We start from the raw sequence: 24,663 nt of genomic DNA on the forward strand, positions 1-24,663 counted from the left end.
TGGTGCTCGTTGGATGACCGCTTCTCGTTCTCGACTTTTGTCCCCCGCCTTCCCTTCAGAGTATGAACTATCCTTTCCCTTACATTTGGGTCTGATTCATGAATGTGGTATATAAAAAATTAGGACCCTGAAAAAAAATGGACCCTATGCACATGCCTATGTTGCCTCTGCTCTGATGTTTTTGAAGGAGTGTTTTATGTCTCTTGGTGGTATATTTGGATGTTAGAAATAAGATAATTTTTGGTAATTTTCTTCCAAAAAGGGATCGTATTTTTGATGACATTGTCTCCCTGTCCTACTTTTGGTGTTCAAATAAGTCTAATGGTAATTTTGATTGGGTTGTGAGGCTTCAAAAACCAAATTTAGCTTTCTTGTAATGATATTTGTTGTTTTGTTTTAGCTTTATGTTAATATAATTTTTGTCGTTCTAAAAAAAACTAAGAACTTAAATTGCATTTGGTACCGGTGTCATCACCAATACACATTTTATCAAAGCCAGTACTGTTAAATTTGAGCCAATATTCTCCAATACTCCATCTGTTCCAAAATTATAGTCTATTTTTCCTTTTTGGTTTGTCCCAAAATAATAATCTATTCTAAAAATAAATAAGATTTTTACCAAAATACCATCATTATTACTTAACCAATTAAGCATTTAATTGAACATTAAATGCAAAGTAAAGATAAAACTGTCATTTTATTGTATAAAGTTAGTGGTAATTAATGTTTCCTTAATCCGTGTGTTTTTTTTTTTATCCATGAGCAATAATTTTGGGACGAATGGAGTATATTTTTGAAATGTTTTTATTGTTAAAGTACTAAAAAATAAAGGATTTTTATTAGAGAAATTAAATATTCTTCTACTTTTTGTTCTTACAAATTTTCTTATCCAATTAAATGATAACACATCACATTTAATGACCATTTAATGATATTTTAGTATATTAAAATAATACATGTCATCATTTAATTTTTTTTAGAAACAACAAAATATATTAATAGAACCCGAAACCTAGCAAAAAACTAAGCAAGCGGCAAAACAAGATAACAAAAGAAATAATTTTTAATGGAGTAAATTACGCGAATGGTCCCTATGGTTTAGGGTAATTTACGTGTTTGGTCTCTAACTTGTTTTTTTTTTAACTCGGAAGGTTCCTACTATTTGTTTTTGTTACGCGTTTGGTCCTTATCTTACTTAAAAAGCAATTTGCCCTTGATTTTTTAATTTATTTAAATAAATAGACCCGCAACCACACCCCCTCACCTTACTTTACCTATCCAAATATTTTTTCCTATTTAAATAATAATATTTTTAGGTAAGATAAGAGACCAAACTCATAACAAAAACAAACAGTAAGGACCAAACGCATAACAAAAACAAACTGTAAGGATCTTCTGAGTTAAAAAAATAAATTAGTGACCAATCGTATAAATTACCCAAACCATAAGGACCATTCGGGTAATTTACTCTTTTTAAAGTTATTACATATGGGAAAGAGGGAAGGAATTCCAATTTATCCAATCTACCATTACCCCTACACTTGAACCATAACGATTTGATGTTATTAATCCTCCTGGATGTTATGGTATAAGAATTTGTAGGAAAAAAAAAAGTAAAAGAATATTTAATTTGTCTTCTTATTACCTACATGCATTGCGATTATGTTCATCACTCGATGTTCAGTGGGACAAGAACAAAGGAGAAGAACAGTGATAATAAACTTTAAGACGTAAAGACCTTTTGTCTTCATATGTTCGTAGAGAAAAATAGTTATTTTTGTTAAATAAAGAAAAATATTGGTTGAAACAGAATATATGGAGTATAATATAATAATTTTAGTGAAGTATTTTTATTATATTTTATATTTATATTTAATATAATAATTATTTATAAAAATAAATAAATAAATGTTTGTTGTCAAAGCAACTGACCCACTCTAAAATAGTTACTTACTTTAGTTACTATTTTGTTATATAGGGCCATTATCACCGACATAAAATGAATGATTTCATAACTGATGAAGAAAGATAAGTGTTTCTATATGATTATAAACCAAACATAGGAAAAACATGAGTTGCAACTTAAGCAAACTACTTATTTTTCACAATTTATAGTGAATCAGTTCAATTAAAACATGTTAAAAACATAACTTTTTATGAATTTTTAATTGCATATATTTATAAACACTATACTTTTTTCCTTTATCAACTTTGATCAAACTATTCCCCTTAATTCATGCAAGGTGTTTACGAGTCGAAAGAAATGTTAAGTTTATAAACTAGTAAACATATTTTTTGTTAAAATTGTGGTATTCAAATATGAGATTGTTAAAACAAAGTTTCAAGTATTGTCCTTGCATTAATTATTGAACTTAAGAACATGCTTATATCCTCAAAATCATCTTTCGTTCGATTATAATCTAAATTAACATATTAAATTCAAATTTGAGGGAATTTAACGAACAAATAAACAAAAATTTATCTTTTTTGCTTATAATGTAGATCATGATATTAAACAGAAAACACAATTTAATACAATGGATCAAGGGCCTGTTTGGGATTGTTAAAATGTTTATTGATTTTTTAGAAAAGCAAGGAATTCATGGTTTTTTTTTACAATGGTTTTTTCTTTATAAAGTTAGTATTTATCAAACATTTTTTTATTTTATTGACTTTTCAAAAACCCAATAAACTAATAAGTCATTTTAGAAAACACTCTCAAACACCCACTAAATTATCACGAGAAAAATTGATAAAATATTCTCTTTCACAAAAAATAGTTTATAAGTTGACTTTTAATAAATTATTTTAATATCATTTTTTATAAACTTATAGAGATTTTTCATAAATATTTGAAATATGTTTTTAATTATATTATATTATTATTATTTTAGTTATATATCTAGATTATCTATTTATATTATTTTATGATTGCAACCTAGCTTATAAATTATTTTTTATAAAATACAATTATACTATAAACTAATTTATCAACAAGAGCTGATTTATCGATTGACATTGAAGTTGTACATGAAAGTACAAGTAAAATAAGCACAGTTGGGTTGTGTAGAGAACTTCGGTGATTCCGCCGGAGTTCTTTTCCTGCCATGCTCATCCATCTGTCGTCGCCTACACTGTCATCATCTCTTCGGATTCTCACTTTCACTCCTTCACTTCGTTACAGGTGCTTCTCGATTTAACCATAGCTAATTTCTCGATCTAGATTCATCCGAAACTGACACATAAACACCCCATCTTTTCTCCAATTCAGTTTCATAAATCAGCCATTACAGACTTACAGAACTGCAATTCCATCCACCCCCACCAGACTTGTTCAAATGGGTCACGAAAAATCACAACTGGTTTCGCAGAAATCGCACGCTATTTCTAATTTCAGATTGTGCAATGTTTCCGGGTATTTGATTTCACCTCTCTTCTTCATTCTATATTCATACATACATCTATTGTTATCTCGATTGGGTTTTTGATTACTTTCGAATTTCATCATGATTTGGGCAGAACAGTAGGAAGACTGAATTGGTGGAGATTCATGCCACAAATCCCAGATTTCATGTTCTATTTATTCCTGGAAATCCAGGTAATTCTGGAATCAAATTTGATACGAACCCTGTTGCAAATTTGAATTTCACGAATCAAGACAATGTCAATACAGAAAAAAGTGTATTTTCTTTCTTGGAATGGAGGGAATGTTTAGTTTGAAATTCTGATTACTTAATTTGGGTAGTAATAAGTTGTTGTTGTTGTTATAGGTGTTGTTTCATTTTACACTGATTTTTTGGAGTCTCTTTATGAGCAAATGGGAGAAACTGCTTCCATAACAGGTAAGAATGGTTGCTCCTTTTTCATGATTTTCAATTGCTAAAAGTAGTAATAGTTTATAACATTTTGTTTTAAAAAAGTTTTTTAGAGATCAAGTTTGTAATTTATTGTGTGTTTTGTGTTTATGAGCAGGAATTGGGTATATATCACACTCAGAAAAGGTACCCCTTATATATTGTTTATCTTTTATGAGCTCTAAATCTATCCAATGTATACAATTTTTTTTTTTTTATCTAAAATCACAAAGTTTGTTATACTATATAGGGTACTCTTTATTTTACGACTTCTTTTGTTTATTCTTTTGTAAAAATCTGCTATATTGCACTTTAGTTTCTTCTAATTTATAATAAGATATAAGAAATAACCCAAAACTAGTAACTGCCAGCTTTTTATACTCATTCTCCACCTTCTCCTTTAGTACCAAAAGTCTGAAATACCCTTTCCCAATTCTTTATTTACGAAACTCGAAAGTAGCAACAAAAGTCAACTCAATACTATGTAGAATTTATATATGTTAGAGTATTAATCAATTAATCATACTTCACAAGTCTGTTACCAATGTCACAGTTAATCATGCATTAACAGAGTTAACAAGATAACATAAACAATAGTTAGCATGTTAATCATACTTCAACACAATCACAGTTAGCGAATAAAATGATTAAGCAATTTGACAGTTAATCACACTCCAATTCTTCAACCCTTCAACACGATCAGTAAGACAAGACATACATGGTTTCAATTGAAATCGTCACACACCCAAAAGTTTAATCAGTTTTTGGTTTGGGCTAAGAAAAAACAATTTTATTCCACGGAACGTAACAAAAAACGTTTTCTTTATGTAAAATAGCCCAAAAAAGATTGTTTATTTTTCAAAAGACAAAAAGACAAAGTTTTTTTGAAATCTTTTTTCCAAAAAGACAAAAAAATTACTTTTGGTTTTGGAAGACGTCTTTAAGTTCTAACCTTAATGTGATACTTCTTTTTCCACCACCACCGTCGTTGCCAACTCCTCCTCTCTCAACACCACCGTCGCCGCCAATACCACCACCACCAGGCCGTGGACTTTAAAAAACAAACAGTCTTTTTTATAAAGACCGAAGACATGGAAAAAGACTTTTGGTCCACGTCTTATTCCGCAGACATGGAAAAAAACTGAAGACATTTTACCTCTTTAAAAACAAAACCTAAGTGTTTGATTCGGATATATAGATAGTGAATAGACACTCTCCAAATAATAAGCAAATACAAAAAGAGTAGGAAATTACATGATATCAAGAGCTGAAATATAAACATGTCACAAAGAGTTGTGTAAGAAAAGATGTTTAGACAAAGTACTTCATATTAAGCAAAAATATATAGATGATACTTTATATATATATATATATATATATATATATATATATATATATATATATATATATACACATTTTTTAATATATAGATTGTGTTAATTTTATTTATATTTGTTTAGGATTGGGAGCACGGAAGGTTGTTTGGACTAAAGGAACAAATTGATCATAAGGTATAATGATCAATTATTTTTGGCGATTTTCAAATAAAAAACAATATTCCCTTATTTGTTCTTATAATTTCTTTTTTCATATTTTAAAATCTAAACTCCATTCTAGTTCATCTGTTCATATTCCCCTCAATAATTATAAAGAATCAATAGTTACATGATTTATCTCTTTTCTTTTCTTTTTTTTTTTTTTTTTTTTTTTTTTTACTTCAGATAAATTTCATCCAACAAGAACTACAAAGTATTGAAGTCCCTCTTATACTGGTGTGTTTTGTTGCTTCTTATATTAAGTTTTGTTCTATCTTATATTAAGTACTATAAAATAAATATAAAAACTTTGATACTTATGGGTTAAACTCATTTTATATCTTTTGTACAGATTGGGCACTCTATAGGGTCGTTTATGTCATTGGAAATATATAAAAGAATTCCTGAAAAGGTGATTACAAGAAATATCAACCTACTTTCTTCATTTATTTCCAAAATGGAAATATATATAAAATAAAATAATGCTTCGGTATAATAAAACAGGTTGCATATATTTTTGCCCTTTATCCATTTTTAGCAGTGGACACAAAGTCACAACAACAGTCGATTATAAAGAAAATTTCAAGGTAAAACTATTTTTTTTTAAAATGTTTTAACTTTTAAAGATGATTATTTTTCTTGATCAAATAATATAATATTAAGGTTTTTGTGTTTGGTATGATGGAATCGAATCATAGATGAATGAAATGAGTAAGGTAATGGAATTGATCATTACATTCCATTATCATGTTATGGAGAATTAAAAAAAGAAAATAGTAAATTACACGAATGGTTCTTTTGCTTTATAGTTTTTCCCTGAAATGGTCCTTACAGAAACTTTTTTCCATGAGATGGTCCCTATGGAACAAACCTTGCACACAAATAGTCCTTACTGTTAATGTCACTTACATTAATCCGTTAAGATGAATTTTTTTTTTTTGGATAAAGACTATTTCTACAATTTTGTGAAACTTGCTTAAGGACGATTTGTGAAATTTTACACAAGGATCATTTGAAATATTACAGTTTTAGTCTCTTACTTTTTCTTTTTTACATTTCGGCTTTTTTTTTCACAACTTTGTTATTATATATCTTTTGAATATATAAATAATTTTTGTTGTCTAGATTTTATCTAAAATATTTAAATTACAATATATAATTAAATATTTTCATTTTCTATTTTTTATCTAAAAAATAGAAAACAAAAATATTTAATTATGTATTTTAATTTAAATATTTTAGATAAAATCTAGACAACAAAAATTATTTATATATTTAAAAAACATTTGTGAAAAAAGAGGACCAAAAATTTAAAAAGAAAAAAGTAAGAGACTAAAATTGTAATATTTCAAATGGTCCTTGTATAAAATATCACAAATGGTCCTTAAGAAAGTTTCACAAAATAGCAAAAATAGTCCTTATCCAAAATTCTTAACTTAACGGATCAATCTAATCAACATTAACGGTAAGAACCATTTGTGTGCAAGGTTTGCTCCGAAAGGACCATCTCAGGAAAAAAAAGTTTCGGAATGACCATTTCAGGCAAAAACTACAAAGCTAAAGGACCATTTGTGTAATTTACTCAAAAGAAAATGAAATTAACCTGATAAATAAACAAAAGAATGCTATTTTATCTAAATAAACTTTATTTAAATAAGATATATTGCTAAATAAATTGCATATAAACATATTTCATGTAGTTTGAAGTATATACAATATGTATATCTCAAATAATCATTATAAAAGGTTTTACAAAAATCAAATTAAATTAAATACCATAAACTCTTAAAATATACTTGTAATCAAAACACTACGTAAGTGCGATACTACTTGATGCATCTCAACATCAAACCGATTTTCGGTTTTTATTATTTCATAATCTTAATTCAATATTATTTTATGGGATAAATTATTAAAAATATTACAGGTCCCAATTTACATCTAATGTGATAAGTGCTATTGTGGCATTATTCGGGTTTCTACCAATTTGGGCATCAAGATTTATTGCAAAAATCTCATTGGGAAAATCATGGTCAACTTCTGCTCTTGATGCTCTTTGTACACGTGTTCTTAAGGTGAAACTAATTACTTATGTAACATAAAATTTATTTTTTGACCACATTACACAACGGAAAATGAAAACATATGGATTTATAGTTTATTTGGCATTTTTTTTACCAATAATCGCAATATGTAACTTGAAACTTGTAAATTGTATTTTATTCTTTACCCATACTAGCAATTTGCTTACATTTCTTTACTTTTTACAACAATGTACTTACATTTTTGTACAAATAATAAGCAAATATACAACATGTAACTTGTAAACAACTTTATGGTTTTTAGTATCGATCTTTCTATCATCTGCGAACACCTAAAATTATTCATACGATTTCTCAATTATTGTGTCAATTAATATGGGGCCTACTCTGTTTTACTAGAGTGGTCCATTTAGTCCTTTCTGAATCCATTTTTTCATCCCAAAAGATAGAATCTTGCTTATTATATATTTGTTAAATCACTTAAATGAATATATATATCTAGTCTTGTATTAAATGTTTATTATTATTATTATTATTATTTTTGTTTCAGTATCATACGATGCGAAATGTACTTTATTTGACCATGACCGAATTCGAAGAGGTATACAATCTTTTACAAAATAAAAATAATTACTCATTATATATCATATTTTAGTCGGCATTGAAAAATAATTTGTGTTTATTAATTACTTTAAATCTTTTTCTTTTTTTTTTTAATGTGTAGCTTGTAAAGGTACCCGATTGGGATTTTATGAGAGAAAAAAGAAATCGGATTGCATTCTTGTATGGTGATGATGATCATTGGGCTCCATTGCACATGCATGATGAGGTCAAATATTTGATGTTATCCATGCATGCATATACTTAAAGAAAATGTTTGGTATCATGGAATCAGAAAATAAATGGAATAACTCATTCCATCCTTGTTTTATGTGATGGAATGGAATTGAATCATTTTTGAAGGAATTCGATTCCTTTCATTTTCTTGATTTTTTCATTCCATGTACAAAATGTTGTAATACAACCCATTTTTATTTATTAATTTTAATGAAAATCTTTAATTAGAATTTCATGATTTTCATTAAATTATAATTTTATCTTCTGAAAATAACTCCAAAAGTTTATTTTTTCTTACTATAAATTTATGTGGGTTTACATGAGCTTCCTATTATGTTACTTTTTACAAATTTTATAATTATAACTAATATATATATATATATATATATATATATATATATATATATATATATATATATATATATATATATATATATATATATATATATATATAACGGAGTTAGGATCAGGAACCTTTTATGTTTCAAAGTTTAGCCACAAAAGTTTTAAGAAGTTGACACTTTTGGTCCATTTTGAAAATGGTTAGCAACATAAACCTTTTATGTTTCATAGTTTAGCCACAAAAGTTTTAAGAAATTGACATTATTGGTCCATTTTGAAAAAAAAACGTCTTCAGCGAACTTTTTATATTTTATAATTTCGCCACAAAAGTTTTAAGAAGTTGACACTTTTGGTCCATTGTATTTTATATTTACCACCTTGAGTTTTATTTTAAGAAGTCGACACTTTTGGTCCATTTTGAAAAAAAAAAATCATCTTCGACAAACTTTTTATGTTTCATAATTTCGCATCTAAAGTTTTAAGATGTTGACACTTTTGGTCCCTTATATTTTATGTTTGCCACCTTAAGTTTTATTGTATTATGAACTTGACACTTTGGTCTATTTTGAAATAATAATAATAATAATCTTCGGTGAAGTTGGGATCACCTACTAGTTATAATTAAATAATATACAAAATAGTGTTGAAATTATACCTTCAATACCTTGTGTTTACATATAAAATAACAAAAAAAAAAACTTTTTTCACAAATTTTCTTACATAATTCATATTTCATTTTGTGGGTCCCACCTCAATTTCTAGTAAACTTTGTGATCTCAGGTCGTGAAGCAGGTCCCGAATGCGATTATAGAAGTAGAAAAAGAAGGTCACACGCATGCTTTTTCCTGCACCATGGTTGGTTCAGTATGGGTGGCTCGCCACGTGGCAACCTTGATAAAGAAAACCCTAATTTGAACAGGTATTTACCCAATCTGCTTTCTTTCATGACGTCAGCTTTCATTGTACAAGTCATTATTGCACGTAGATAGAAGTAGAGTACAATCTATATATAGCATTATTAGGCTTAGCTCACGTGAATCTTTTGAATTAATTTGTACGATCCTTTCTCTTTAATTAAAAAGCGACGCAAAGTGTGTACCCTATTATACCCTTCATAAACTCACACTCTACCCTATATGTTAACAGGATCCATGGAATTCCCATTTCCATCATTAACAAGTTGTACGTTATGCATAAGAAGTTGTACGTCTTTGAGATTCAAGAATAAGTCTAAAGTTTGCGTTTTTAGTTGAAAACATTTGTGGGTATGAAGTATGTATTAATTTGAATTCAGAATTTGGTAGAAATATATATATATGAGGATGAGTATTGAATGAACATGCTAACAAGTAACAAGTTGTATCATATGCATAAGAAGTTGTACATCTTCAATATTCGAAAAAAGGTCAAAGTTTGCATCTTTATTTGAAAAGATTTGTGTCGTATGAAGTATGTATTAATTTGGATTCAGAATTTGGTAGAAATATATATATGATGATGAGTATTGAATGACCATGCTAACAAGTTGTATCATATGCATAAGAAGTTGTACATCTTCAATATTCGAAAAAAGGTCAAAGTTTGCATCTTTATTTGAAAAGATTTGTGTCGTATGAAGTATGTATTAATTTGGATTCAGAATTTGGTAGAAATATATATATATGATGATGAGTATTGAATGACCATGCTAACAACTTGTATCATATGCATAAGAAGTTGTACATCTTCAATATTCGAAAAAAGGTCAAAGTTTGCATCTTTATTTGAAGGGATAATGACTTGAAAGGGTAACAAAGTTTTGATTTTTATCACATTTAATCACTAAACTTTTTTTCGTTATCTATTTGCCATTGAACTATTGAAACTGTTCACAATTTACCCTTATGACCGGTTGTTGCCGGTCATAAGGGTAAAATGTGAACAGTTTCAATAGTTCAATGACAAACAGATAACGAAAAAAAGTTTAGTGACTAAATATGAACAAAATCAAAAGTTCGTTTCCCTCTAAAAAGTTCAATGACTAAATGTGAACAAACCTTCTCTTGTATTATGTTTTAGCAAATTATTTATTTTTGTTAAATTGTAGCAACATTTGTTGATGAATAAATCTATGAAATAAAAAAAAAAAAAAAAACAAAACCCTGAAAATATATTAAAAAAAAACAATAAACCAAAACCGAAATAAAAAACCAATGGTTTGACATTTTTCAAAATAAAAAAATCAAAATTTCCAATCTGATTTTGGTTTTACAAAAAAATGAATCATTCTTACTGATGTGAATTATGACCATTGGTTTGGCATGCGAAATTTGTGACATCCCATGAATGTGTAGTTACAACATCGTTTGAAATCGTAATTCATAGTAAGGGGTTAGAGTATCATCACATGAATACGTAGTTACAACATCGCTTGAACTCGTAATTCACCACCTACAGGTTATGGGTCTGCTGGTGTTTCCACTGGGTTGTCTAGAATAGTCCGTGATCGCCATCTATACTCTGGTAGATGACTACATCGCCACATTGCTGGTAAAGGTTATGGTATCTCCTTTCATCATACATCACATATTCATCATCATCTATTTACCTAATTATCACCACCTTTCTTTCATCACCTATCTCTCATCATTTTATTTCATCACACACCAACTATTTCATCTACCCATGTTTCATCCGCAACATATTTGTAGATATAAAATAAATATACCATTTAAATCTTTTAAAACATGTATAAAATCGTTCATCCAACATAGATAACAAGTATTCAAATAATATGCGCACATAACACGTAATTTATATAAAATACTTCATATCTATGTGTAAGATGAAAGTAACTATATATACCATGAATGCTTCCTAACTTTGAACCCCAAGGTTTACTCAAGTAAATTTTCATATTCTTGGCTCTCTGAACCTAAAAGGGTCCAGATCTATCACACCAAAAAGCTCAAGATAGCTCTTCCTCTCACTCTACACACTCAAGCTCGCTAGGGTTCTCACTTATGGGAAAGGTATTCGCAATTGAAGGCCATAAGTGCCTTTAAATATGGCTCGAGCCCAAAGATTTAGGGTTTCTGCCAACAGCGCGGACTTGTCGAGTCGCCTCACCGACTCGTCAAGTCCATTCATTAATCCGAGTCATCATTTGCGACCTTACTCGACGAGTTGAGGCGTCAACTCATCGAGTCTCTCTTCTTAACTGAAAAGAAAAATACTTAAATGATGATACCTGGAAATCCGGATATTACATTTTGTTTTTTCATTTCATAGATTTCTTCATCAACAAATGTTGCTACAATTAAACAAAAATAAATAATTTTGCTAAAACATAATACAATAGGAAGTTTGTTCACATTTAGTCATTGAACTTTTTAGAGGGAAATGAATTTTCGATTTTGTTCACATTTAGTCACTAAACTTTTTTTCATTATCTATTTGCCACTAAACTATTGAAACTTTTCACATTTTACCCTTATGACCGGTAACAGCCGGTCATAAGGGTAAAATGTGAACAGTTTCAATAGTTCAATGACAAATAGATAACGAAAAAAAGTTTAGTAACTAAATGTGACAAAAATCGAAACTTCGTTACCTTTTCAAGTCATTATCTTTTATTTGAAAACATTTGTGTCGTATGAAGTATGTATTAATTTGGATTCAGAATTTGGTAGAAATATATAAATATGATGATGAGTATTGAATGACCATACTAACAAGTTGTATCATATGCATAAGAAGTTGTACATCTTCAAGATTCAAGAAAAGGTCCAAAGTTTGCATCTTTATTTAAAAAAAAAAAAAGAAAATTGTGGGTCTGGAATAATTTTTAATGTGGATTCAAAATTTGGAAGAAATATATATGATGATGATGATTATTGAAGGACGATGGTAATTAACAAGTTGTAACATATGTACAAAAAGTTGTACATCTTCAAGATTCAAAAATAGTGTGTAAAGTTTGCATCTTTAATTAAAAACAGATGTGGGTCTGGAATAGTTTGTAATGTGGGTTCAGAATTTGGAAGATATGATGATGATTATTGGGTAACGACAATGTTATCACATTGTATCATATCCATAAAAAGTTGTACATCTTCAAGATTTAAGAATGGTGTATAAAGTTTGCGTCTTTATTTAAAAACAGTTGTGGGTCTAGAGTAATTTTTAAGGTGGATTCAAAATTTGGAAGATATATATGAATGACGATGTTAACTAATTGTACTATGTGCATTATTACTTGTACAACTTTAGGATTCAGGAATAATGTGTAAAGTTTGGAAGATATATATTATATGATATTGATGATTATTGAATGACGATGTTAACTATTTGTACTATATGCAATTACTTGTACAACTTCAAGATTCAATAATAATGTGTTAAGTTTGCATCTTTAGTTAAAAACTATTGTGGGTCTAGGATAAATTTTAATGTGGATTCAGGATTTGGAAGATATATATGATGATGATTATTGAATGGTGATGGTAGCTTGTGAATCTGAAAAATCTTTAAATGTTGAAATTAAATGCATATTTATATAAGTTTCTGAAGGGGTAATGATACTCGTTTTTTTTCAACAGTCTGCAGGTGGATGAAATGTTTGTCATGTCTTTCAAATGCCTTTAATTTCGACTGTTGCCTTTTTAAGGTGACCTCTTTGTGTAGGGTAACGGAGAGTACAAGTCTTGATGCATTTGGTACAAGATCGTGATGAACTTTGTGGTATTTAGTTATTTATATAGTCCTTTGTTTTGGAAAAAGAAAATTAAGTTCGTGTGATTTTGTACTTGAAAATGAGTACTTTTAAGATGAAAACAGTGGTCTAGACTGAATTTGCTTTTATTTTTGGTACTTTAGTGCATCATAGTTTAGAAATAGATGGTTTATTTGTTATTAGGGAGAAAATCATAGATTGATGAAATCAGAGAATGAATAGTTTAGAAATAGATGGTTTATTTGTCATTTGTTCTTACATAATTTCTTCATTGGTCAGTCCATGATCGTACTATCCTTTTTAGGGCTAGAATTTTTGAGTAAATTTAAAATTTTTACTTCAATTAAAAATAATAAATAAATAAACAAGTTGAATGATGAGAATAATTAAAATGTATCGTAAAAATGGTTAAAATGGTACTTGGAAAAGTTAATTGTTGAAATTATAACAAACATGGTTGAAGGGTTAAATGTGACAAAAATATGAAAGTGTGTTTAACCAAGTGCTGACTCACTTAGGTGGTATTTGGACCATTAAAGCCATATTATGGAAGGGGAATGACTAATTATGGAAACTATACAAGTTTAGTGAAACAAATATGTTGAATGAGGTTGTTTCGGCAAAAACATGTAACTTTATGATGGGATTTGAAAATTGGGCAATTAAGAGGCATCAACTCACCATTTCCTCCATAGAAACAGTTTACTAGCTCTAATGGTGATTTTATGCTCTTTCATCATCTAGGGTTTATCGAAGCAAGTATCAATCAATTAAAGCAAAAAGTGAAGGAAACCAGGGCTTGCAAGTAATAATTCCTCACCATTGATCATATTCAAAATTGAGATTGTAAAAGGGTAGAAACCCAAATTTATTTTAGGTCAAATGGATGGTTAGGGTTTTGTTTTCCATAAGATTCTAAGCTTAAATCTATCATTCACTTGATGGATTTGACGTTTGTAACACCGTAAATTTCCAAAACAATATTTCGCAAACATAATTCATTTGTAAATCATAAAAACATATTTGTTTGAAACTCAATGTATAATATATATAACAATCCCAAGATCTCTTAGCATAAAATCCCGTGTGTGTACTGATCAAGTTGGTGCCTTTCCGCGATCATCACTAGTACCTGAAACACATAACACAAAACACTGTAAGCATAAAGCTTAGGGAGTTCCTCAAAATACCACATATAACACATATTAGCCACTCGAGACTATAACTTTGTGGGTCCGTGCACCCAAACTCTGTGAACCCTTAGGTTCTAACTCTGCAAGCATGCATATCATAAATCACATAGAAGAATGCAATGCAACAACAATATATATAAAACACTGTATCACATAACTCTATTTACATACTCAAGGTAAAGTATAGTGGGAAGACTCACCTTGCGTATCTCGGTAACTCGTAAATCCCTGAAATCACTAGTGCTGGATCTCCCGAGCTATAGTCCTCCTATAACACAATACATCTCTAATTAACACTTTCCCAACTAAGGTTGACTAACCCTATCAAGTCAACACCGGTCAACTCTGGTCAATGGTCAACGGTTAACCCCAACTCGCCGAGTCTGGCGTGGACTCGCCGAGTCTCTATGGGGACCCGATTCCTCTGAGTCCCTTCTGACTCACCGAGTCACTCACCCAACTCGGTTACTCAAACCCTGGTTCGAAATCCCTGAACAATCCGCACCAACTCGTCGAGTCTGCCAATGGACTCGGCGAGTGCATTCCATGCACAACCCCAAACGGCCTTCTGAGGTTAGATCTGTTCCACTAACTCATAGATCCAGTCCTTCCAAGCTTATTTATCACATAAAGTTCATGTTTTGGCGCTCATATCACACCTAATGACTCATAAATGGTGTTTTGACCTCAAGCACAAAGATCCCAAACCAAAACCTCCATGGATTCATAAAAAGCTTGGACAAAGGGACACTCTGGACCTCCAAGGGTCCAGATCTAGAACCTAACTCACTTAAGGGACCATGGGAGCACTAGATCTAGCCACAAAAGGGCTCAATAAACCCTAAATCAACATGAACATCACCTTAACAGAAAATGGTTCGAAAATAGTACCTCAAATGTGATGTTTTGGACCTCAAATCTTCAGGAAGTTAACCCTCTTGCTTCCTCTTGGCTAAAGCTTCCTTTCCCTTGCTAGACAACACCGCTAAGGTTGATAATGGCTCATTCTCTCACTCCAAACGCTCAAGTGCACTAGGGTTTTGCTCTGGGGGCTGGTGAGCACAAATGACAGCCATAAGGCCCTTTAAATAGGCCCCAAACCCGAGAAATTAGGGTTTCATTAAACAACGCGGACTCGCTGAGTCCACCAATGCGACTTGTCGAGTCCAGTCATTAATCCGGATGAGAAATCGCGTCTCTACTCAGCGAGTCTACGCACCAACTCGCCGAGTTCTTCCTCAAAACTCAAAATAAAATGAATAAATATAATACCTGAAATTCCGGATGTTACAGCGTTTGGATAAAAACATAACCATAAAACCTACAATCTCAAAGTGTGGTGATATAGTTGTTAGAATATATTGGGTTAGATTTTATGATCATTAATGAGGTTTCGTTACAATAAATCCATCATGGATGTACAAACTCAATGAAAAAGATAATCAAAGTTTAGATAACTGAAATTATGGATTCAATGGTTAAATGAGAAGTTTTTACTTGGATTTTCAAATCTAGTTATGTAAATGATATTATACTTCATGAATTTATACATTAGGAATGATTTGGATGCAAAACATGAAGGATCACTTTATCTATAAGTGGTTCCAAGGATTATTTAGACATAAGGGAAAAAATTGGAATTAAAGAAATGAAACAATGATTCTATAGTTAGATTTTAAGTTTACAAATAACTAAATGAACTAGAAATGGTTGAAATGCATCTATTATGATCAAAATGTGGTGTAGAATGATTGGGAAGGCTACATGGTTCATTAGTGAGTTTATGGGCATTTTGAGCACTTGATTCCATAAGTAGAGTTTGATGATTAATAAAACTATAGAATTAGTACGATGAACATAATGGATTAAGTCAAGTGATTTAGCATGTCTAAATTCCTTCTAGATAAGTTTGGGAACCCATATTGGATGTACAAAAAATTACTATAAGAAAACACAAGTGTATGCAATATAAAAGGGTTGAATATGATTGAAAACTTGAAATAGTAATTTATTGAACATAACGTGATGTGTTATGAAAAGTAGGATGCCCAAAACAGGATGTTGTAAGGAACGTCACACGTTCTTAGAATGAACACGACATATATGATAGAAGCAATGTGTAACCCAACGCATTAAAACCCATTGTTTCTATTCAATAATTTTCATTCCCAGAGTTTGGCTAATCCGTTGACCTTATTTCACTTCAAAAAACCCTAAATAGGTTAAAATTAAGCATTTTTGAGAGTTCACGATTTTTATGACCCTAGGGTATTTTGGTTATTTAAGTAATTTATTCTATGTCTTATAGGAGATGATTAAAGAAGGATCTTTAAGGCGCACACTAAAGGAAGGGATTTTTTATTTAGCTAGAAGTTGAGTTGAGTTGCCTTACATTGAGTTTTATCATTTTTTTCCTAAAATGATATTGCTTGCTGCTTGTCTACTACACATATTGTTGCATTCATGAAATGCCATTATAGAAAATGGTTTGTGAATCTTCCCAAAATTTCCGAGTAAAATTCTCATTTTAATTAAGTCAAAATCATTCATTCCTTATCTCAAAACACGATTAAAGTGAAAATTTTCTCAAAACATCAGAGTAAAATCATAAACAATCATTGCGGAATAAATCTACAGGGGATACAGTACGATCAAGATACAACATACAACATACATATAAACGGGGCCCGCCCACTAAATAACAGACCCCACCTAAACTACATATGGGCCCCGCCCACAAAATAATGGTCCTCGCTCATAATGATATATAACAGGCCCCGACCACAACATAATGTGCCCCACCTAAAATGATATATAACGGACCCCGCCCAAATTGCATACGGGCCCTACCCACGACATAACAGGCCCCATCCATATAAAACATGCATACACATGAAAGAGTCGTAAAGTCAGCTAAAATCCTACAAACATAATCCAATGGGCCGACATTGGTGCCTTTGACCCATGAGTACAGTGAAGAGACTCATATAAACTACTCAACGAAAGCCCAACAACCACCTTAGCATCAGAACAGCCAAACTAAGCTTCCTAAAACTAAACCGAGACCAACCCTTAGTTAAATACTCAATTATACCAAAGTTTAACAAAAAGTAAAATTGGTTATAAAGTCAACGATCAAAGTCCACAAGGTCAATGGTCAACTTAGACAAAATCAACGTCACGCCGTGACCATTCCTTGGTCACGTCGTGAGAATGCAATGACAAAACAATTGTGATTTTGGGCACCGTCATGTTGTGACACACCCTATGTCATGTCGTAACTTCTGGTCAGAAGGCCAAAATCATCATTAAGTGCTTAATCTCTTCAGACCAAGGCCCATAACCTTAGATCTAGTTCCTAAATAGCTTCATAATTCATAAAAGTTTCCAACTTTATCCATTAGGATGGTCCAAACAACCAATATCTAGTCTTTAACTCTTAAAGGGACCAAGAATGCATCTTTCTCAACTTAATTCATTAAGTCTAAGTCTCCAACCTTCAGATCTGAATCACCATGATGTGTAGATGGATAAAGTTTCCAACTTTATCAATAATAATGTTTCAAACTTTCAAGATCTAAAAGTTAATACACCCAACTGACCTAAAGGACCAAGATAACTTGCATGGCTAAATGGGAAGGCAAAAGATCACAGCTTTCCTAGTCCATGAGGTCCAAGAAGCACCTAAAACTAATCAAAAGATATTGGAGTTCACTTAACTCCAAGATTACCCATAAAATTAACTAAAAGTGCCAAAATCCACAAATGAAGAGACCTAAAGAACTAAAGAGCAAGATATGAACTTTATACTCACTATGGTCTAGAAATGGAGTGACTTTGTTGCATCCAAACTTGAAACAATATTCCTTGCAACTGAAAGAATCTTCTCGATCTTCAAGATTCATCAAATATCACCAAAAGCATCCAAAAGAGGAGATAGGAGTGGGGAGGCGCTCAAATATTGAAGATGGAGGCTATGATTTCTCCCAAGGGTTCTAAATATAATGGAGGCTAAGAAAATACCCTAAAACATGAATCCTTACCTTTAAACACCTTGAAAACCCAAAAGGTTATGTGGGCTTGGGCTGTACAGTTTTCACCTTGTGACAGGTTGCTTGTCGCCCCGTGAGGGCACTCACGTCGTGACAACATTCCTGTCACCTCATGAGGACTCTCACATCTTGACAACATTCCTGTCACCTCATGAGGACATGGTTTCACCCAATTTCACTCCAACTTCAAATAGTCATAATTTCTTCGTTTTAACTCCATTTTCGACGATCTTTATATGCATGAAAAGGTATTTACAAGCCCTAAAACTCTATCTATTTAGTTTTGACTTAAAACACACCAAACTAAAATCCCTAATTCATGAAAGAAGTCTAGAACATTACTTTTCCCATTTTACCCCTTGACTCTAAGATACAAACTAAGGGCTTAGATCACATAACCAATATTATCAACATCCAATAGAGTCTAAACCCTATTCCATTGAAGCTAAATGCCTTTACTTGATCCATATATTATCTACAAATCCCAAAATAAAAAACTTCTTGAATTAGGATGCTACAACTCTCCTCACTTAAACTGGATTTTGTCCTCGAAATCCACTTTGATTAAGATCTCTGAAAACAACGCCAACATATTCCATAATCTTCCTCTAGAAACTTTGAAATCAAGGAATATTATAAAGAAACTTGAGAGACCACTCATAACACCACAACTGCCAACAAACAACCTAATAACTTGAATATTTAACTACAACAACTATCTTTCTCTCGCTTACTGAAAGACCCAACTTCCAGTGAGAACTAATCAAACCGGGAACTATCAAAAATACAAACACCAACCTACTCCATCAATATACTTCCTGGAATCGGAGACCCATCAGTCTAAACTTCAGAAACCATACCCTAAGGCTGATGATCATCCGTTTTGTTGTACCTACCCCTAATTCTCGGGTAGGAACACCACCAAACCATTCAAGAAAAATACTAAAAACACCCATACCGTGGTTTTTGCCTAATCTCAAATTTGGAAATTGTGCCCAAAAACCTTCAATATACACTTGACTTCCTGAAAAGTCATCACCAAACTGCAACTCCTACAAGCATAATGATGGTCAATCCAAGAATTTAACGTTGCATGCAAACCCCTCATCAGTACTGGTGTACATCCACCTGAAAAATCACTCAAGATATTTACAATGATCTTTATGACTTAAGATTTCAGAACTGATACCCAACATTGGTAACTAAACTCCTAATAAACAACCTGTAAGCAAACGGGGTTCATAATGCAACATTTTGCAAAAGACTTATGATGCATAATTAATACTCCCAACAACCTTTTACCATCTACATGATCCAAACCAGCTGTTCATGAGCTGAGGCCCGGAGTGGGCATACCAGACTCATGCTATGGGCTCAGAGGCAATCTAAACCTATGTCAAGGACCATATAAGTGTATTCCAGTCAGAGGCTGTGGGCATAGAGATTGTGTTGGTTATGTCTCTGGTAGGAGCGCGTTCAGATTGGATGTATTGTTGAGATTCAGGAGAGTTGCACTCGATTGTTTCAAATCTGAGGATGGTGGATGAGATGCAATGATAGATCCTTGGGTCTCAAGTTATGAGTAGACTCGAGTTATGTTCATAGAGATAATACAATCAAGGGTATTCTATCCTAAGATGACCAGACCCTATGATTGATTGAACCTAATATGTTTGGTATTCCAACCCTATGGTTGATTGTGCCAAACATATGTGGGGATACGAGGGTATTCCATCCTAGGGATGACTGGAACCGTCATAGGCATGCCTGGTATTCCAACATGATGCTGATTGGGCTAGGCATGAGTGTTCGTGTTATTAGTGGATTGATTTTGTATGATATTATGGAAGCTGAAGGATGTATTATCCTGTTAGCACAAAGGATCTGCTTCAGGAAGAGGGAAAGTTGGGTTTCGATACGTTGGATCATCAGGATTTTGTGTCACACCCCCAAACCAAGGATGGCGGAAACGTTCGGGGGTGGAGGACTTCATGTAAAGCATCATAACCACAATTTCAATAGTAATTCAAGCAAACACAACCAACATATATATAATTGAAAAGTTACATCACTTGTATGAATTACATGTTTCAAAAATCAATTACAATATGTTGTCAAAATATGAAAAGTTTGACGCCTCAACGTCCCATCCTCAAAAGCACTTGGTAACCCGATTAATGTTTTCCTGTGAATACAAGTTGTTTGAAAAGTGTCAACACAAGGGTTGGTGAGTTCATAAGCTTTTATTAATAATCTTATTAGAAGTCTTTCACATGTAAATGTCGCGTTGTTTCAGAAAAATCCGATATTTTCCTTGAAATCCGAAGAATGTAGCCTTACAACCAAAGACTAGAATGTATGAGAAGTCATCGTTTCTTAGTAGAAATGTTGTGAGTTTAAAATGAAATGGAAAGTAAATTTATTCTATCAACCTAAAACCTACCTTGGTTTTTATGCAACCCCGTAAACTTTATGAATTGTTGTCTCCCTAAGTGAGTCGCTATAATCATACTGTGACTATGTGAACCTGCCACAACGTTTCTCAGGCGTCGCGAAAATGAAATGACATTTGTCACCCGTAGACCTGCAGGTCCAACTGTAGCTAGCAGCAAGGTGTGGGGTGTCAATCCCAATATAGATCTATATACAAGTATCACGTTCTCCCTCAAGGAGATTCTGATTATAACTACCAGGAATTATATCCCGCACTCGGACGTACGGGGAGATAGAGAGATAGAGATCGAAAAAAATAGAGAAACTCACAATATAGGATAACAAGTTTACGATAATTGTGTGTGAATATAAATATTTCTTGTATGAATGTACCTTTCTTGTACGAGTGCGTAGAGTGATGTATCATAAACTATACCTATTATAGTTTATCTAAAATGTATGTACTATGTATGAACCCTTTTTATGGAAATGTAACTAGTGTTGTGAATTTATCAAACTATACCTCTTATAGTCTAATAATACGTGTTCCAAAATGAATGAATAATATTTAATATTTAATATGAATGTCTTAATTCCAGTTCATAATGATAAACTAACATGGAAACACATTCAAATATTAGAACTTATGATTATACACTTTGCTCAACATAATACAAAGTGTTATGATATTTACATGCTGTTGGCTAACTTTAGCCATTCTGCCCTGTATTTGGAAAAATCATAGAAAAATCATACGAAGTCGAAAACTAGATCCGTAAATTTTGAGAGTTCACAAGATGTGTCTAGTTTGCTCATAAATTTTATCTCAATTTATAATGACCTCTAACTTGGGTGAAAAAGTCCAAAATCACAGACTGGTCCGGATTGTTGTTTGAAATGATAGGCAGTTTTGTAAAAATCACCATAAATTGTAGAAAAATCGTATGGAGATGTGCAAGTAGCCATTTTAAAGCTAAAAACTCGAACTATTTGCACCTTGTACAGTTTTGAAAACAAAAATGTTTAAGATGCCCAAGACAGTCCGTGAATGGAGTTGAACTTTTCTGATGAAGGCTGTTAGAAAAATCTAGTTATATTCTTAGTGTTTTAACTTGTATTCCCCCCCTGAAAACTTGAGAAATCATGAAAATGTAGGGGTATGAACTCACCTTGAGTGATTTCAGTAGATGATTGTTGAAGAATGGAAGTTTTTAATTCAAGAACACTTGGAGATGCCTTGAAGGTTTTCGAGAATCTAACATCATAGTTAGGGAGTTTGTGTAAGCAACCAAAGATTTGAGTAGAATGAAGCGAAATAATAATAGGGAGGATGAATTTTTACTTACTAAGTGTGGAAGAACACTTGAATCCAGCCTTGGATCTCGAAAATTTGTGTAGAAGAGTTTGAGAGAAAGAGTGATGTTTGTTACTTAGTGGGATGAGAGAAATGAGAGAAAATGAGGAGTGTGGTTGATTGTTCCAGCTCAAAAACGTGGGAGTGAGTGAAATTTGAGTGTAAGGGAACATTGAAGTGACATAGGTAAGGTGGGGAGGTATGGCTGGTCATAGAGTGGGTGTGGGGTGGTTGCTTGTGACTGCGGATCAATGAGACTGCTTTGAATGCGAAGTTGGATTTAGCTTTGCTATAAGTTTCAATCGATTTTGAAATTGAGTATTGTTCGCATTTGTATGAGTGTAGTCGATGAATCGATAAAGCAAGAACATATGAGTTTTGATTCGCAATTGGATTGATGATTGAGGGATGATTCGTGAAGAAAAAAAAAAACGCGAAGTCAAGGACTATGAAACTGTTGTTTGCAAGAATTTAAAAACTCGATTGTGGAGTTGTTGATGCTCATTTTGCGAAAGTAAAACAATCGAGTGTTCGCATCTATGAATCAATTTGAAGTCAATTGGGTTAATATTCGCATATGGGTTCAACATATGAATTTTTGATTTCGCAAGTTTAGAGTTCATGAACTAAACTGTGTTCGCATTTTTTTTTTTTTTTTTTTGGAATGAAAATTTTGTGAATCGCATTTGATTTATTTGGTTAAAATGCGAAGGTGATTAATGCGAAGGGATGCGAAAGGTGTAAAAATGAAAATGCGAAGTATTTCTCAGTAGAATGCGAATTGGGGAAGAAAACAGAAGATTTCAATTATTGTCCCTGGAGTTTCGCATTTTTGGAATGAAAATTTTGTGAATCGCATTTGATTTATTTGGTTAAAATGCGAAGGTGATTAATGCGAAGGGATGCGAAAGGTGTAAAAATGAAAATGCGAAGTATTTCTCAGTAGAATGCGAATTGGGGAAGAAAACAGAAGATTTCAATTATTGTCCCTGGAGTTTCGCATTTTTGGAATGAAAATTTTGTGAATCGCATTTGATTTATTTGGTTAAAATGCGAAGGTGATTAATGCGAAGGGATGCGAAAGGTGTAAAAATGAAAATGCGAAGTATTTCACAGTAGAATGCGAATTGGGGAAGAAAACAGAAGATTTCAATTATTGTCCCTGGAGTTTCGCATTTTTGGAATGAAAATTTTGTGAATCGCATTTGATTTATTTGGTTAAAATGCGAAGGTGATTAATGCGAAGGGATGCGAAAGGTGTAAAAATGAAAATGCGAAGTATTTCACAGTAGAATGCGAATTGGGGAAGAAAACAGAAGATTTCAATTATTGTCCCTGGAGTTTCGCATTTTTGGAATGAAAATTTTGTGAATCGCATTTGATTTATTTGGTTAAAATGCGAAGGCTTAGGAAATTTTTTTTTTAACACAAACTTTTCTCCTGTGATGTTTTCCCATTATCATAACAAGTTATACAATACGAACATAACACTTACCCTAATACATAAGGTTTAATAGAGTTGACCGGCTTGACTTGATGACTTGACTTGACTCAAGATTGACGATTGTCACATCTTCCCCCCGTTAGAGGGAATTTCGTCCCGAAATTTAAATTCGGCTGGGACTTCAAGGGTTTGGGAAAAGATGTGGATATTTTTGTTTCATTTGATCTTCACGTTCCCAGGTAAACTCAGGCCCTCGTTTCGCGTTCCAACGAACCTTCACTATGGGAATGCGACTTTGTTTTGTTCTCTTGATCTCTCGATCCATGATCTCGACGGGTTCCTCCACAAAGTGGAGATTCTCATTAACTTCGATTTCTTCGAGTGGTATTACGAGTGTCTCGTCAGACAGACACTTCTTTAAGTTGGACACGTGGAAGATAGGGTGCACATTACTAAGTTCTTGCGGTAGTCGGAGTTTGTACGCCACAGGACCAATCCTAGCAAGGATTTCGAACGGACCAACGTACCTTGGGTTTAGTTTCCCCCGTTTACCGAAACGTATCACCCCTTTCCAGGGGGAAACTTTTAGTAGTACCCGGTCTCCGACCTGGAATTCTAAAGGTTTGCGTCGCTTATCCGCGTAACTCTTTTGTCGATCACGAGACGCTTTTAGTCTTTCCCGAATTTGAATGATCTTTTCTGTGGTTTCCCTTATGATTTCCGGCCCCGTAAGGGTGCTATCAGGGACTTGCCCTCTGGCTAGCTGAGTATCTCCAACTTCGGCCCAACACAGCGGTGACCTACACTTGCGGCCGTAGAGAGCTTCGAATGGAGCGACTCCAATGCTAGTGTGATAACTGTTA

The 24,663-nt window shown here is 32.4% G+C and overlaps 1 protein-coding gene across 2 annotated transcripts; it reads left to right on the forward strand.

The window, feature by feature from the left end:
- Positions 1-2,990: 2,990 nt before the first annotated feature.
- LOC145001913 (alpha/beta-Hydrolases superfamily protein) lies at positions 2,991-10,055 on the forward strand. Of its 2 annotated transcripts, XM_078961240.1 has the most exons (14): positions 2,991-3,184; positions 3,272-3,415; positions 3,525-3,598; positions 3,771-3,842; positions 3,973-4,001; positions 5,315-5,365; positions 5,576-5,626; positions 5,742-5,801; positions 5,894-5,976; positions 7,317-7,464; positions 7,982-8,032; positions 8,156-8,260; positions 9,391-9,529; positions 9,757-10,055. In XM_078961240.1, exons 1-13 carry the CDS (start codon positions 3,108-3,110, stop codon positions 9,523-9,525), a joined length of 1,080 nt encoding a protein of 359 aa, XP_078817366.1. In that variant the 5' UTR covers positions 2,991-3,107; the 3' UTR covers positions 9,526-9,529; positions 9,757-10,055. The 2 variants fall into 2 exon arrangements, with proteins under 2 accessions (XP_078817366.1, XP_078817367.1); XM_078961241.1 differs by lacking the exon at positions 7,982-8,032.
- Positions 10,056-24,663: the final 14,608 nt, after the last annotated feature.

Source organism: Lactuca saligna, chromosome 6 (genome assembly GCF_052625555.1).
Source record: "Lactuca saligna cultivar CGN05327 chromosome 6, ASM5262555v1, whole genome shotgun sequence".
Classification (NCBI taxonomy): Eukaryota; Viridiplantae; Streptophyta; class Magnoliopsida; order Asterales; family Asteraceae; genus Lactuca; species Lactuca saligna.

Coding starts and splice junctions, on each gene's coding strand:
- LOC145001913 (XM_078961240.1), top strand. CDS start 3,108: ATGCTCATCCATCTGTCGTCGCCTACACTGTCATCATCTCTTCGGATT. Junction 4,002..5,314: donor ATATATCACACTCAGAAAAG/GTACCCCTTATA, acceptor ATATTTGTTTAG/GATTGGGAGCACGGAAGGTT. Junction 5,802..5,893: donor ATAAAAGAATTCCTGAAAAG/GTGATTACAAGA, acceptor ATAATAAAACAG/GTTGCATATATTTTTGCCCT.